We start from the raw sequence: 15,547 nt of genomic DNA, 5'->3' as shown, positions 1-15,547 counted from the left end.
GGCGTCCACCTATAGAACTATAGAACTAACTTTTAATATACTCATTAACGCCTTTCATTTGATACTCATATCGAAACAAATTCTAGAGTCACCCCTGGTCCACGTTTATGGCGATATCCCGAAAAGGCGTCCACCCATAGAACTAAGGCCCACTCCCTTTTAAAACACTTATTAACACCTTTCGTTTGATACCCATATTGTACAAACGCATTCTAGAGTCAGCCCTGGTCCACTTTTGTAACGATATTCCGAAAAGGGTTTTCAAGATTCCACCTATAGAACTAAGGCCCACTCGCTTTTAAAATACTCATTAACACCTTTCATTTGATACCCATATAGTTCAAACTAATTCTAGAGTCACCCCTGGTCCACATTTATGGCGATATCTCGAAAAGGCGTCCACATATAGAACTAAGGCCCACGCCCTCTTAAAATACTCATTAACACCTTTCATTTGATACTCATATCGTACAAACAATTCCTAGAGTCACCCCTGGTCCATCTTTATGGCGATATCTCGAAAAGGCGTCCATCTATAGAACTTAGGCCCACGCCCTTTTAAAATACTCATTAATAACTTTCATTTGATACCCATATCGTACAAAATAAATTCTAGAGTCACCCCTGGTCCACCTTTATGGCGATATCTCGAAAAGGCGTCCACATATAGAACTATAGAACTAACTTTTAATATACTCATTAACGCCTTTCATTTGATACTCATATTGAAACAAATTCTAGAGTCACCCCTGGTCCATCTTTATGGCGATATCTCGAAAAGGCGTCCACCTATAGAACTTAGGCCCACTCCCTTTTAGCAACTTTCATTTGATACCCATATCGTACAAACAAATTCTAGAGTCACCCCTGGTCCACATTTATGGCGATATCTCGAAAAGGCGTTCACCTATAGAACTTAGGCTCACTCCGTTTTAAAATTATCATTAACACGTTTCATTTGATACTCATATCTTACAAACAAATTCTAGAGTCACCCCTGGTCCACCTTTATGGCGATATCTCGAAAACGCGTCCACATATAGAACTAAGACCCACGCCCTCTTAAAATACTCATTAACACCTTTCATTTGATACTCATATCGTACAAACAAATTCTAGAGTCACCCCTGGTCCACCTTTATGGCGATATCTCGAAAAGGCGTCCACATATAGAACTATAGAACTAACTTTTAATATACTCATTAACGCCTTTCATTTGATACTCATATTGAAACAAATTCTAGAGTCAACCCTGGTCCATCTTTATGGCGATATCTCGAAAAGGCGTCCACCTATAGAACTTAAGCCCACTCCCTTTTAAAATTATCATTAACACGTTTCATTTGATGCCCATATCGTACAAAATAAATTCTAGAGTCACCCCTGGTCCATCTTTATGGCGATATCTCGAAAAGGCGTCCATCTATAGAACTTAGGCCCACGCCCTTATAAAATACTCATTAATACCTTTCATTTGATACCCATATCGTACAAAATAAATTCTAGAGTCACCCCTGGTCCACCTTTATGGCGATATCTCGAAAAGGCGTCCACCTGTAGAACTAAGGCCCACGCCCTTTTAAAATACTCATTAATACCTTTCATTTGTTATCCATATCGTACAAAATAAATCCTAGATTCACCCCTGGTCCACCTTTATGGCGATATCTCGAAAAGGTGTCCACCTATAGAACTAAGGTCCACTCCCTTTTAGCAACTTTCATTTGATACCCATGTCGTACAAACGCATTCTAGAGTCAGGCTTGGCCACCTTTATGGCGATATGCCTAAATGACGTCAATCTATAGAACTATGGCCCACTTCCTCTTAAAATACTCTTTAATACCTTCCATTTGATACATACCCTTACTTTGTCTCCACAGCTCTCAACTGAGTATGTAATGTTCGGTTACACCCGAACTTAGCCTTCCCTACTTGTTTATACTCAGTTGAGCAGAGCTCATAGAGTATATGAAATTTGATTGGATAACGGGTGGTTGTACAGGTATAAAGGAATCGAGATAGATATAGACTTCCATTAATCAAAATCATCAGTATCGAAAAAAAATTTGATTGAGCCATGTCCGTCCGTCCGTCCGCCCGTTAACCCGATAACTTGAGTAAATTTTGAGGTATCTTGATGAAATTTGGTACGTAGGTTCCTGGGCACTCATCTCAGATCGCTGTTTAAAATGAACGATATCGGATAATAACCACGCCCACTTTTTCGATATGGAAAATTTCGAAAAATCGAAAAAGTTCGATAATTCATTACCAAATACGGATTAAGCCATGAAACTTGGTAGGTGAGTTGAATTTATTACGCAGAATAGAAAACTAGTAAAATTTTGGACAATGGGCGTGGCACCGCCCACTTTTAAAAGAAGGTAATTTAGAAGTTTTGTAAGCTGTAATTGGCAGTCGTTGAAGATATCATGATGAAATTTTGCAGGAACGTTACTCTTATTACTATATGTCTGCATAATAAAAATTAGCAAAATCGGAGAACGCCCACTTTTTAAAAAAAAAATTTTTTAATTCAAATTTTAAAAGAAAAGTTAATATCTTTACAGTATATAAGTAAATTATGTCAACATTCAACTCCAGTAATGATATGTTGCAACAATATACAAAAATAAAAGAAAATTTCAAAATGGGCGTGGCTCCGCCCTTTTTCATTTAATTTGTCTAGGATAATTTTAATGCCATAAGTCGAACAAAAATTTACCAATCCTTGTGAAATTTGGTAGAGGCTTAGATTCTAGGACGATAACTGTTTTCTGTGAAAAAGGGCGAAATCGGTTGAAGCCACGCCCAGTTTTTATACACAGTCGACCGTCTGTCCTTCCGCTCGGCCGTTAACACGATAACTTGAGCAAAAATCGATATATCTTTACTAAACTCAGTCCACGTACTTACCTGAACTCACTTTGTGTTGGTGTAAAAAATGGCCGAAATCCGACTATGACCACGCCCACTATTTCGATATCGAAAATTACGAAAAATGAAGAAAATGCCATAATTATATAACAAATACGAAAAAAGGGATGAAACATGGTAATTGTATTGGTCTATTGACGCAAAATATAACTTTAGAAAAAAACTTGGTAAAATGGGTCTGACACCTACCATATTAACCCATTACAGCATAACTTTCGATATATCGGACGTTAATAAAATTAAATTTGTATGCATCAAGTTCGTGATGTGTGGAGGCTTAAATGGTGTAGTCGAAAGGAAATTATTTCTTTAACAATGGCAAACCTTCGTTTATCGATCCGTCATAAAAAGTTTCCGTTATTTTACATTTTACAGTATAGCGGATTGCAAGCAGAAATTTTCACGCAAAGGGTAAAATATTTTGTTACATTTTTTTGGTATATTTTCAGAAAAATTTTTTAGTTACAAGTTTTTATTAGTGTATGGGTGTGTTGCTAAGCAAAGCATGAAAAATTACGAAGTTTGCGTTATTAGGAAACATTTTCTGAAGTATTTAGTTGTGACGTCCGATATATCGAACGTTATGCATGGCAAGCTCTAAGTTTATTGGTCTGTTGCTTTTTTTAGATTGACAGTAGACGAAATTTTGAGCCTTTTGGAGCGGTGATGAAATTCTGAAAATGGAAACATTATTTATGTAGAGCCACCAATCGAACTTGAAGGTCAAGCCACAGATGAAGACAGTGACAAATCGGATGAAGAGCACAACGGTAATTTGAACCACTTAGGACATAAATTATTGCGAACTCCGTCCTTTTCGTACAAATAAAAGATCTAATCAAGATCAGCGTTTGCACGAGGCCTCCTCGTATAGCGAATGCGAGGATGATGAACCACTCTCGACCTTGAAGAAATGGCTACAGCCAGCCAAGAAAAGGAGGGTTGACTTATGGAACAAAGATATTCCAAATTTTACTTGTACAGAATTCAGCCCACAAACGTCATAAGAAGAGGATTTGATCAAACAAATTGTGGAGCAAACCAATATTTACGCCGGGCAGAGGAATAAACAGCTAATGATTACTGAAGATGAAATTTTGTGTCATTTTGGGAGGAATGCTACTATCAGGATACGCCTAGTTACCAAATAAACGACTTCATTTTTCCAGAGACAACGATGTTCCAAAACGGCTTTCCGAAAATATAAGATATAACAGGTTCGAATCAATACTCCAAAACTTGCACATCAATGACAATAGCCAAATAGGCTCATCTTCTGACAGACTGTATAAATTGCGTCCATTACTAGATAGCCTAGGGAATTCTTTCCAAAAGCCCCACGTCATAGAGGAACATTACAGATTCGATGAAAGCATTATTCCGTATTACGGAAACCACTACGCTAAACAATTTATAAGGGGAAATCCCATTAGATTTGGATTTGAAAATTGGGCTTTGTGTGCAAGCACTGGATATATGGTTGCCTTAATTTGTACACAGGAAGAAGTGTTGAGAAGTAAAGTTACCATCTGATAATGGGATAAAAATATACTTTGACAATTTCTTTACATCTCTAAGTTTGATGAAGCACCTCCGAGAAATAGCATTTTATGCAACTGGTACTTTACGAGCTAATCGCACAGAAAATTGTCCTCTGAAATATGTAAAAATGCTTAAAGGAGAAGACCGAGGCTACCGAGGCAATAAAGACACGGACTCCTTGTTTGCATTTAGGAGGCATGTAGCTCGAACTCTGCTTGTGACGCGCGGAACTCCACTACATCAAGGACGAAAACCAGCTACACCATTATCCAATACACGTTTTGATTGCCTGAACTATTGAATTGTTCCAATAGATTCAGAACGCCGGCGTGCAAATAAGTGTGAAGGGAAGTTGAAATACAAGTGCCTCAAATATGAAGTAGGTCTCCATCCGAAGTGTCTCATGAGGTATCATGTAGCGCCCAATAAACAAATATATGTTTATATAACAGTATTGTATTTATATTTCCTTATTTTCAGTAATATTTTAAATAAATTTTGCTAGAAGCCTTAACACTTTTTTATTTCTCATGAGGTAGCTTAAGGTGCCGGTGTGCATAGCGTTCGATAAATCGGACGGTTCGTTTACAACAAACTACAGACAAATGTGTAACTTTGCTCTCACTACTTGATAAATGTGATCTCCACAACCCGTAATTTTCACTGAAATTTATTATAAGTATATGGATAAACTTTATGCACTAATGGGTTAAGTAGAAGAAAATGAAAAAGTTTTGCAGGGCGAAATCAAAAGCCCTTGGAATCTTGAAAGGAATACTGTTCGTGGTATTACATATATAAATAAATTAGCGGTACCCGACAGATGGTGTTCTGGATCACCCTGGTCCACATTTTGGTCGATATCTCGAAAACGCCTTCACATATACAACTAAGGGCCCTCCCTTTTAAAACCCTCATTAATACCTTTAATTTGATACCCATATCGTACAAGCACATTCTAGAGACACGCCTGGTCCACGTTTATGGCGATATCTCGAAAAGGCGTCCACATATAGAACTAAGGTGCACTCCTTTTTAAAATACTCATTAACACCTTTCATTTGATACCCATATCGTACAAACAAATTCTAGAGTCACCCCTGGTCTGCCTTTATGGAGATATCTTGAAAAGGCGTCCACCTATAGAACTAAGGCCCACGCCTTTTTAAAATACTCATTAACACCTTTCATTTGATACCCATATCGTACAAACAAATTCTAGAGTCACCCCTGATCGGGCGATATCTCGAAAAGGCGTCCACCTATAGAACTATAGAACTAACTTTTAATATACTCATTAACGCCTTTCATTTGATACTCATATCGAAACAAATTCTAGAGTCACCCCTGGTCCACGTTTATGGCGATATCCCGAAAAGGCGTCCACCCATAGAACTAAGGCCCACTCCCTTTTAAAACACTCATTAACACCTTTCATTTGATACCCATATAGTACAAACTAATTCTAGAGTCACCCCTGTTCCACATTTATGACGATATCTCGAAAAGGCGTCCACATATAGAACTAAGGCCCACGCCCTCTTAAAATACTCATTAACGCCTTTCATTTGATACTAATATCGTACAAACAAATTCTAGAGTCACCCCTAGTCCACCTTTATGGCGATATCTCGAAAAGGCGTCCACATATAGAACTAAGGCCCACGACCTCTTAAAATACTCATTAACACCTTTCATTTAATGCCCATATCGTACAAACAAATTCTATAGTCACCCCTGGTCCACCTTTATGGCGATATCTCGAAAAGGCGTCCACATATAGAACTAAGGCCCACGCCCTCTTAAAATACTCACTAACACCTTTCATTTGATACTCATATCGTACAAACAAATTCTAGAGTCACCCCTGGTCCACCTTTATGGCGATATCTCGAAAAGGCGTCCACATATAGAACTAAGGCCCACGCCCTCTTAAAATACTCACTAACACCTTTCATTTGATACTCATATCGTACAAACAAATTCTATAGTCACCCCTGGTCCACCTTTATGGCGATATCTCGAAAAGGCGTCCACATATAGAACTAAGACCCACGCCCTCTTAAAATACTCATTAACACCTTTCATTTGATACTAATATCGTACAAACAAATTCTAGAGTCACCCCTAGTCCACCTTTATGGCGATATCTCGAAAAGGCGTCCACATATAGAACTAAGGCCCACGCCCTCTTAAAATACTCATTAACACCTTTCATTTAATGCCCATATCGTACAAACAAATTCTATAGTCACCCCTGGTCCACCTTTATGGCGATATCTCGAAAAGGCGTCCACATATAGAACTAAGGCCCACGCCCTCTTAAAATACTCACTAACACCTTTCATTTGATACTCATATCGTACAAACAAATTCTAGAGTCACCCCTGGTCCACCTTTATGGCGATATCTCGAAAAGGCGTCCACATATAGAACTAAGGCCCACGCCCTCTTAAAATACTCACTAACACCTTTCATTTGATACTCATATCATACAAACAAATTCTAGAGTCACCCCTGGTCCACCTTTATGGCGATATCTCGAAAAGGCGTCCACATATAGAACTAAGACCCACGCCCTCTTAAAATACTCATTAACACCTTTCATTTGATGCCCATATCGTACAAAATAAATTCTAGAGTCACCCCTGGTCCACCTTTATGGCGATATCTCGAAAAGGTGTCCACCTATAGAACTTAGGCCCACTCCCTTTTAAAATGCTCATTAATACCTTTCATTTGATACCCATATCGTACAAAATAAATTCTAGAGTCACCCCTGGTCCACCTTTATGGCGATATCTCGAAAAGGTGTCCACCTATAGAACTTAGGCCCACTCCCTTTTAAAATTATCATTAACACGTTTCATTTGATACTCATATCTTACAAACAAAATCTAGAGTCACCCCTGGTCCACCTTTATGGCGATATCTCGAAAAGGTGTCCACCTATAGAACTAAGGCCCACGCCCTTTTAGCAACTTTCATTTGATACCCATATCGTACAAACAAATTCTAGAGTCACCCCTGGTCCACATTTATGGCGATATCTCGAAAAGGTGTCCACCTATAGAACTTAGGCCCACTCCCTTTTAAAATACTCATTAATACCTTTCATTTGATACCCATATCGTACAAAATAAATTCTAGAGTCACCCCTGGTCCACCTTTATGGCGATATCTCGAAAAGGTGTCCACCTATAGAACTTAGGCCCACTCCCTTTTAAAATTATCATTAACACGTTTCATTTGATACTCATATCTTACAAACAAAATCTAGAGTCACCCCTGGTCCACCTTTATGGCGATATCTCGAAAAGGTGTCCACCTATAGAACTAAGGCCCACGCCCTTATAAAATACTCATTAACACCTTTCAATTGATGCCCATATCGTACAAAATAAATTCTAGGGTCACCCCTAGTCCACCTTTATGGCGATATCTCGAAAAGGCGTCCACCTGTAGAACTAAGGCCCACTCCCTTTTAGCACCTTTCATTTGATAGCCATATCGTACAAACGCATTCTAGAGTCAGGCCTGGCCACCTTTATGGCGATATGCCTAAATGGCGTCAATCTATAGAAATATGGCCCACTTCCTCTTAAAATACTCTTTAATACCTTCCATTTGATACACATGTCATACAAACACATTCCAGGGTTACCCTAGGTTCTTTTTACAACATGGTGATTTTCCCTTACATTGTCTCCACAGCTCTCAACTGAGTATGTAATGTTCGGTTACACCCGAACTTAGCCTTCCTTACTTGTTTATACTCAGTTGAGCAGAGCTCATAGAGTATATTAACTCTGATTGGATAACGGGTGGTTGTACAGGTATAAAGGAATCGAGATAGATATAGACTTCCATTAATCAAAATCATCAGTATCAAAAAAAAAATTGATTGAGCCATGCCCGTCCGTCCGTCCGTCCGTTAACCCGATAACTTGAGTAAATTTTGAGGTATCTTGATGAAATTTGGTACGTAGGTTCCTGGGCACTCATCTCAGAGCGCTGGTTAAAATGAACGATATCGGACAATAACCACGCCCACTTTTTGATATGGAAAATTTCGAAAAATCGAAAAAGTTCGATAATTCATTACCAAATACGGATTAAGCCATGAAACTTGGTAGGTGAGTTGAATTTATTACGCAGAACAGAAAACTAGTAAAATTTTGGACAATGGGCGTGGCACCGCCCACTTTTAAAAGAAGGTAATTTAGAAGTTTTGTAAGCTGTAATTTGGCAGTCGTTGAAGATATCATGATGAAATTTTGCAGGAACGTACTCTTATTACTATATGTCTGCTTAATAAAAATTAGCAAAATCGGAGAACGCCCACTTTTTAAAAAAAAAAATTTTTAACTCAAATTTTAAAAGAAAAGTTAATATCTTTACAGTATATAAGTAAATTATGTCAACATTCAACTCCAGTAATGATATGTTGCAACAATATACAAAAATAAAAGAAAATTTCAAAATGGGCGTGGCTCCGCCCCTTTTCATTTAATTGGTCTAGGATACTTTTAACGCCATAACTCGAACAAAAATTTACCAATCTTTGTGAAATTTGGAAGAGGCTTAGATTCTAGGACGATAACTGTTTTCTGTGAAAAAGGGCGAAATCGGTTGAAGCCACGCCCAGTTTTATACACAGTCGACCGTCTGTCCTTCCGCTCGGCCGTTAACACGATAACTTGAGCAAAAATCGATATATGTTTACTAAACTCAGTCCACGTACTTACCTGAACTCATTTTTTCGATATCGAAAATTACGAAAAATGAAAAAATGCCACAATTCTATTCCAAATACGAAAAAAGGGATGAATCATGGTAATTGGATTGGTTTATTGACGCAAAAAATAACCTTAGAAAAAAACTTTGTAAAATGTGTGTGACAACTACCATATTAAGTAGAAGAAAATGAAAAAGTTCTGCAGGGCGAAATCAAAAGCCCTTGGAATCTTGGCAGGAATACTGTTCGTGGTATTACATATATAAATAAATTAGCGGTACCCGACAGATGATGTGCTGGATCACCCTGGTCCACATTTTGGTCGATATCTCGAAAACGCCTTCACATATACAACTACTACCACTCCCTTTTAAAACCCTCATTACTACCTCTAATGTGATACCCATATCGTACAAACACATTATAGAGTCACCCTTGGTCCACCTTTATGGCGATATCTCGGAAAGACGTCCACCTATAGAACTAAGGCCCACTCCCTTTTAAATTACTCATTATCACCTTTCGTATGATGCCCATATTGTACAAACGCATTCTAGAGTCACCCCTGGTCCGCCTTTATAACGATATCCCGAAAAGGCGTCCACCTATAGAACTAAGGCCCACTCCCTTTTAAAATACTCATTAACACCTTTCATTTGATACCCATATCGTACAAACAAATACTAGAGTCACCTCTGGTCCACCTTTATGGCGATATCGCAAAATGGCGTCCACCCATAGAACTATGGCCTACTACCTCTCAAAATACTCTTTTATACCTTCCATTTGATACACATGTCATACAAACACATTCCAGGGTTACCCTAGGTTCATTTTCCTACATGGTGATTTTCCCTTATTTTACCTGCATAGCTCTAAACTGTGTATGTAATGTTCGGTTACACCCGAACTTAGCCTTCCGTACTTGTTTTATATTGTGGTAGAAGTGATGCGCAAATTTCAGCAGATCTACATACAAGCGGCCGTCATGGTTTGTTGGTATCGTGCTCGGCCTACCAAACCTTAGATAATGAGTTTAAGTCCAGGGCAAAGCAATATCAAACATTTTTTTTCAATTAGCGGTTTCGCCCCTAGGCAGTAATTTAGCAAACACTTTGAGTGTATTTCTGCCATGAAAAGCTGCTCAATAAAAATTCATCTCTCTTGCAGATGCTGACCACGTATGCTGACTACAATTGAGTGACTGTCCCTATTACTCCGGGAGCATCTTTTTTTTTTCATTTTTGAATCCTTTTTGCAATTATTCTTTGTTAATCCAGATTTCGGCCAAAAAAAAAAAAATGTCTGCGGAAAGGAAAGAGCCACTTGCCTTTTTATATTGTGTACAATTAAAAGCACTTAATTTTGATATTTGTAATGCTATTATTTTGCTTAAAGCTTACATTAATATAAATAAAAATGTATTCTCACATAATTAATCTCAAATGTACAGAAGTGCTTTTACTTACCCTGTGAAAATTGTATAAGTTTGCAAAAGAATTGTCCAAATATGAAATGTCGCAACAACGTACCCACAAGCGTTACCGGCATACAGAGCACACCCAACAACAAATCGGATATAGCCAAGTTGAATAAAAACAGATTCGTTATGGTGCGCATACGACGATTTTGTACTAATGTCGATATAACCAACAAATTGCCAATTATGCCAATAAGTAATATAACACTGTAACATGGTATTAGCCAGATAGGCATTTCGGTGGAAATTCTTGGTTTCATAGCGACTGTCACAATTTCAGCGGTGCGGTTTTCATTTGGTTTTATTGTACTGTTTATATTATTGAAATCGGCTTCCTTTATTTTTTCCACTGTAGGAGTGACAATTGACGACATTGTGTCATTGTCATGTATAGTTGCATACATATTTATAGCCAGTCTCATCAATGAATTTGTTGTTTTATTGTTTGTCGGCGTGAACGTTTCATTGATTTGGGTTAATGCAAGTGATATGACATTGTTAGTAAGAGAAGTATTGTTGGCAATAAATGTAAGCAAGTCTTTATATTCATTCGTTTGAACTGACATTATGTAAGTACATAAATAAGCCTTTGCAATTTAGAAACAATGAAATAGAGGATTTCACGGCTTGATTAACTTTTGAGCACTTTTGACACAAGACAATTTTTTTTAATCAAGGTGGATTTTTCTATATGATTTGTATTTGTATTCCTTTATTTTTGTTAGAATGATTTTATTGTTGTATATTTTTTAGTATTTTTTTTTTAATTCACTTATTTGCTGTAAATAAATATGTATGTATTTGGGTTGTTAAATAAGGTTTACCTGCGTAGAGGATTAGTATAGAAAAAAATGTAATTTTAATAAAATTAGTAGTAAAAATTATATTGCTATAGCGGCTGCCTTGGTGTATTAGAAACTTGCCCCACTTACCCCCCCCCCCCCCCCCGCCACAAGATTTTCAATTAAGAAAACGTTTTTTAAACGGCAGTGATTTGGCAAACACTCCGAATATTTTTTTCCCATGAAAGTTTCTCAGTGAAAACTGTGTTTGGAGACTATCCGGATATATGATTTTTGTACGTTTATTAATCGTTTTTCGCTATTTCAATAGTGCATTTATTTAGACTATTCTAATCACTGCATTTCAATGATTATTCTATTTTCAAAATCAGACATAGATTTCGTATGAAACGTTCATACCATAAACAAAAATAAAAAATAAAATGTTTTAAGTTGAACGATTTTATTGAAAACAATACTTGCAAGTAATAATAATATTAAAAGCTGGAAAATAATTAGGTAGATCCTAGGTACTAGTCACCACACTCCTCATCAATCTACGTCGTTGATCAGACAATTAAATAAAAGCGTTGGGCGCGTTAAATTTCCAAAAATGTGAGGCTTAGCATAAGCAGATTAAGGTTCAGTTGGTCTTACTTATGACTATCAATAGAAATTTGACGCGTCCAACACTTTTATTTAATTGTCTGATCCCAAGTTGGGTCAGGCCTAAGTTAGGAGGGGTGACCCTACAGGAGAAACTTTGCAGAAAGTATCTAGGAATCATCTTAGACAGTAAGCTGTCATGGAAGCTCAACGTGGAGCAGAGGGTGAAGAAGGCTTCAACGGCACTTTGTGCATGCAAAAGAATGCTGGGGTGTACGTGGGGCTTATCGCCCACACTTTCTCATTGGGTTTTTACAGCGGTTGTAAGCCCTTTCCTATACTATGGAGTTCTTGTTTGGTGGAAAGCCACACAAAAAGCAACCTACCTCAAAAAATTAGAGGGAGTATGCAGACTATCAATGCTTAGCATTACGAAAGCCCTGAAAACAACTCCAACAGCTGCACTGTCTGCCATTCTGCACATTCCACCTGTAGACCTGGTAGCAAAGAACATAGCGGTAACAACTACAACCAGACTAGGTTCCTTCGGGGCAGCTTGAGCGCCGACCATACTGCCATAGTAGTATAGCGTCAAAAACCACAAGACGAACAGACTACCTGATTGCCTACCAGCGCTTCGAAGGCGATCTTAAGGCCACAATAGAGGTGGACGATTAGCGCAAGAGTGCTCAAATGGCTGACGAGGCGATACATGTGTACACAGATGGTTCCAAAATTGTGGAAGTAGTAGGGTCTGTGGTATTGTGTGCTGATCCGGAAACAAATAGATCCTACAGGCTCCCGGATTATTGTAGCGTTTACCGGGCGGAAATAATAGCCGTCACCAAAGCAGTAGAAACCCTGGAAGAAAGTAGCCCAAGCTGCAATCGTGTTTACTTTTATATTGACAGTCAAGCAGCAATTAAGGCAATAATCTCCAATAACACAGCATCTAAATGCATGTTTGAGTGTAAGTAGTCCCTGGAGAGAATCAAAACAGGGAGAAGCATACATCTATATTGGGTCCCAGAGCATATGGGAATAGATGGGAATGAAAAAGGCGATGAATTAGCTAAAAAGGGCGCATCCCTTGAAGCTTGCTCCGTAGACGTCCTAATTAGACTGGGCGAGATTAAGCGAAGGCGAGAGGTGCACATGATCGACCAAGCAGGAAAGGCGTGGCTTCAAACGTGGGGCTGTAAAGTGTCGAAGATTATGTGCAGGTCTTACAACCTTAGACTAACAAAGTTGCTTCTATCATTAAAAAGAGAGGACTGTAGACTCATGACGGGTATTCTGACTGGACACTGTCTTCTGGCGTCACATGCCTTTAAATTAGGCTTGGTAAGTGATAGCAGATGTAGGAAATGCAGGCTGCAGGAGGAAACGATCGAGCACGTTCTGTGCTCTTGCCCTGCGCTTGCCAGGCTAAGACTCCAGCCATTAGGAGTGATACAATGTCAGATCTAGAAGCAGCAAGTTGCTTAAATCCTAGGAAGCTTCTAGTATTTGCCAAGAGGACGGAGTTATTTTATAACATCGGACCTGGTTTTTGATATTGTTTTTCAGTTTGGTTGTTAAAACAAACTTCTGGTAACACTACGGACTTATTCAGTCTATGTGAGGTCCTCATGGACGGGCCAGTTCAACCTAACCTAACCTAACATAACGCCCTAGATTGATGAGGAGTGTGATGACTAGTACCTAGGATCCACCTAATTATTTTCTAGCTTTTAGTATTAATATTATTTCGTGTAAGTATTGTTTTCAAAAAAACCGTTTAACTTAAAAAACAATTTTTTTATTATTTTATTTTCAAGTTTTTAGTCTTTCTTTAATAGCCTGTTATTTCTCATTCCCCTTAGTTCGTTTAGTGACTCATTATTACAAGGACTCTTTCCTGACAATTTGTTACAATCTAAGTCCTCAATACATAATCCTTCCAATGACTTTACTCGATTCTGCGCCACGTATGCTTGCCCCTCCTCTAATTACAAAATATTTTGATGTCACGCCTAAGCTTAATTGCTTCATGAAGAAGTTTTCTTGTACCTTGAGATACGCTCTCATAAATTCTGAAACTGCCCTAAAAACCAATATCATTAAGAGAAACATCTGCCTTTGTTTTTTTGCGATGTTCGCTGAAAGCACGCAAAGTCCGATTCCGATCACAGGGATTCTGAAATTTAATGATTATGACGCTGACAGCTTTGTTCAGTGGGCGTGCAATTCGAAAAATATCTCTTACTTGCGGGGATAAGAAGTCGATCGACATACACACTTGGTTGTACCTACTTTTTAAATTTTCTCCCTGCACATAAGGCACGCCAAATATGACAGCATCAGCAGTAAAACCTGGAGTCGCTTCCTCGGATTGCATACTCTTTAGTTGATTCTGAATGTTGCTCAATTGACTCTTGTGTTCACTAACAACAACTTCGAGGCAATATATACGCGCCTCTGCTTCGGCAGCTTTGGTTTTAAGAGCACCCACTTCATCATCGATTCTCTTTATTAACTCATTTTCAAGTGCTGTTATCTTGCCAGACAAGTCATCAAATAGAGTTGCATATTGTCTGATTGTTGTTGCATTTTTGTCTCCAAGTCACGAAGAGCATCAAGCACAGTTTTTAAAATTGCATTCTCGTCCAACTTCACTGCTTTAGCTATGGGCGAGCCTCTGCTAGAACGCCGTTTGAGTGATGGAGGGGCAGCGGGCGTAGCCATTTCTCGCAAGTTGTTTGTGTAGAAAGAAGAAAAATTATAATTTATTACGAGCGTATGACGCGCTTTTGATTATTGCACAGATATGTCTGCTTAAAACAATTTAACCAATAAAACCAGATGCACCGGCGTTACGACGAAACCAACAATATTGCTATGCAACTTAATTTCGCCAAAAAACCACAAAAATATTACTTCTACCAGAACGAAAAATTGGAACGTCCGCACTCGTCAACCTCTTTTGTTCAATGCATTTTTTAAAGAGATATGTCACTGCTACCTTCGTAATTACTTTCCGTGTCATTCTTGGTAGTTTCAAGGATATTATTGAACATTTTTGGAATTTTTCGGTATCACATAGTAAGGTCGTTTAAATACAAGGCTTGTTCGGTATTATTTATGATTTTTATTTAGACATTATTTCAAATAATTGTCAAACTATTTCGAAAAACTTCAGTTTAGTCAATGCCTAAATATTTCAAGCAATAGTTCTGGCCTACCATTAAATAATAACAAACATAGGCGCTTAAGTAGATATGCAGTATTGCACCAACAACACAATTTCAACCTCTTATATTATGTTATCAAAGAAGCCTTAAATGCTGAAAGTTGGAATAAATAACTAGTGATGGTAAAATTTTAAAACCATTTAATAAAGTAGCTTCTGTGTTATGTGGAAAATAAATTACCATGGAAAAACCGTGAAACAGTCCTCAAAATCATCACAAAATTACC

General features: G+C 38.1%; 1 protein-coding gene across 1 annotated transcript in view; it reads right to left on the bottom strand.

The window, feature by feature from the left end:
* LOC137250546 (cholecystokinin receptor type A-like) overlaps window positions 1-11,470 on the bottom strand; it is a 553,728-nt gene extending 542,258 nt beyond the window's left edge. The window contains exon 1 of the mRNA XM_067783530.1: window positions 10,690-11,470. Within this exon, the coding sequence (XP_067639631.1) occupies window positions 10,690-11,266 (577 nt within the window). The 5' untranslated portion in view covers window positions 11,267-11,470. The remainder of the gene's footprint in view (window positions 1-10,689) is intronic.
* Between the last annotated feature and the right edge of the window lie 4,077 nt (window positions 11,471-15,547).

Source organism: Eurosta solidaginis, chromosome 4, assembly GCF_040869045.1.
Source record: "Eurosta solidaginis isolate ZX-2024a chromosome 4, ASM4086904v1, whole genome shotgun sequence".
NCBI lineage: Eukaryota > Metazoa > Arthropoda > Insecta > Diptera > Tephritidae > Eurosta > Eurosta solidaginis.
This window is presented reverse-complemented; position numbering and strand designations above follow the sequence as displayed.